The 1,493-nt window shown below is 58.5% G+C and overlaps 1 protein-coding gene across 1 annotated transcript in view; it reads left to right on the forward strand.

Annotated features, from left to right (window-relative positions):
• The window catches only part of ENOX2 (ecto-NOX disulfide-thiol exchanger 2), a 21,319-nt gene that overhangs the window by 15,143 nt on the left and 4,683 nt on the right, over window positions 1-1,493 (forward strand). The window contains exons 10-11 of the mRNA XM_010138616.1: window positions 269-383; window positions 640-821. Coding sequence (XP_010136918.1) covers window positions 269-383; window positions 640-821 — 297 coding nt within the window. The remainder of the gene's footprint in view (window positions 1-268; window positions 384-639; window positions 822-1,493) is intronic.

A 1,493-nucleotide genomic window follows, 5' to 3' on the forward strand; every position in this document is an offset into this window, starting at 1 on the left:
GGAATGCTCAGCGGGCCCGGGAGGCTGCGGGTGTGTGTGGTGTCAGTGATGGGCTCGTAGTCCAACCCGAGCCCAGTCGGGTCAGCAGTGCCAGCAGCACTGACGGGTATTGTCCTTGACATGAGAGTCTGTGCCGATATTTTTTGTCACTTCCCCGTTCTGGTGTCATGGAGTTGCATTTTGCAGACTTAAGATTTCAGCCTCTCTTTGTCCAAGTGACCCGTTCCCGTGGTCTGTGTTTAAACCCCCTTTGCTTTCCGAACCGTAGGAAATCCGGAACATTCATAACGATGAACTGATGGGTATTCGGAGGGAGGAGGAGATGGAGATGTCTGACGAAGAAATCGAAGATCCACCAGAGATGAAAGAACCAGAAGAATCAGGTACAATCGCTTTTTACAGCTCATGAACAGCGCTTGTTGTTTTGCCGCCTCTTTTCTCTCTCCGACCCCAGCACCGTGTTCGCTGCTGAGGGGCTCCTTGTCCAGAGGAGCTCGTGCTCTAAAGAGCTGTCACGAGCAGTGGTGGGGAGGAGCTCACCCTGCTGCTCTGGCTGTGCAGCTGGGAGCTGCCGAGGCCGAGCGCCGGGGGTGACTTGCACCCAGGCCTTTGACTTCTGCTCCCTCCCTCGTCCTGCAGCGCTGGTGTCGCAGGTGGAAGCTCTCAAAGAGGAGAACGACAGCCTGCGCTGCCAGCTCGACGCCTACCGCAACGAGGTGGAGCTACTCAAGCAGGAGCAAGGCAAGGCGAGCCGGGACGAGGACACCACCAAGGAGCAGCAGCTGAAGCTTCTCCAGCAGGCTCTGCAGGGCATGCAGAAGGTGGGCCCGGGCTGCTCCGAGCTGTGGCCGTGCTACAGGAGCAGGCAGAGGGGCTGGGACGTGGGGCAGGAGCACGAGCAAAGGCCTCCTGCTTTCCAGTGGGATCAAAACTGGCAAATGGGAGCAACTTCCTGTCATTTCCGTGTTGCCAAAAAGCCCCCAAACATCCAGATGCTCAAGGCAGTGATTGTGTGTGAACCGGTATGTTGTGTGGAAACAACCCAGAGTCCCTGGGTTCCCCTGGGCTGAGTCTCCAGCAGTCTGGGCCCTCGCAGACCTCGCTGGTGGGATGTGCAGCCAGGCTGGTGGCCGGGCGTTAGAGCCTGGGAGGGCTCGGGTCAGCGGGCAGTTACACCAGGGGCTTGCGGCAGGACCGTGGGTGTTCTCTGCACGAACCCAACACACGAACTGGCAGCGCCGGTGTCTGTGAAAGGAAAAGCCGCCTGTAGGCACCCTGTGCCTTCAGTCCAGGGGCGGGGATGGCAGGAATGGCCAGGCAGGACAGGTCGCAGGATGGCTGCGAGCCCCCTGCACCACTGCCATCACGATTTTGTGTGCAAATAACAGTGCAAAGCTCCTTATCTTGTAGCCATGTCACAGCATGTCCTTAAACTGTGTTACCGTGGGACTGGGGGGACCTTAAGGTGACTTCCCCAGGTCACTCGTGTCTGC

Source organism: Buceros rhinoceros, unplaced genomic scaffold (genome assembly GCF_000710305.1).
Source record: "Buceros rhinoceros silvestris isolate BGI_N320 unplaced genomic scaffold, ASM71030v1 scaffold24246, whole genome shotgun sequence".
In the NCBI taxonomy this organism is placed as follows: domain Eukaryota; kingdom Metazoa; phylum Chordata; class Aves; order Bucerotiformes; family Bucerotidae; genus Buceros; species Buceros rhinoceros.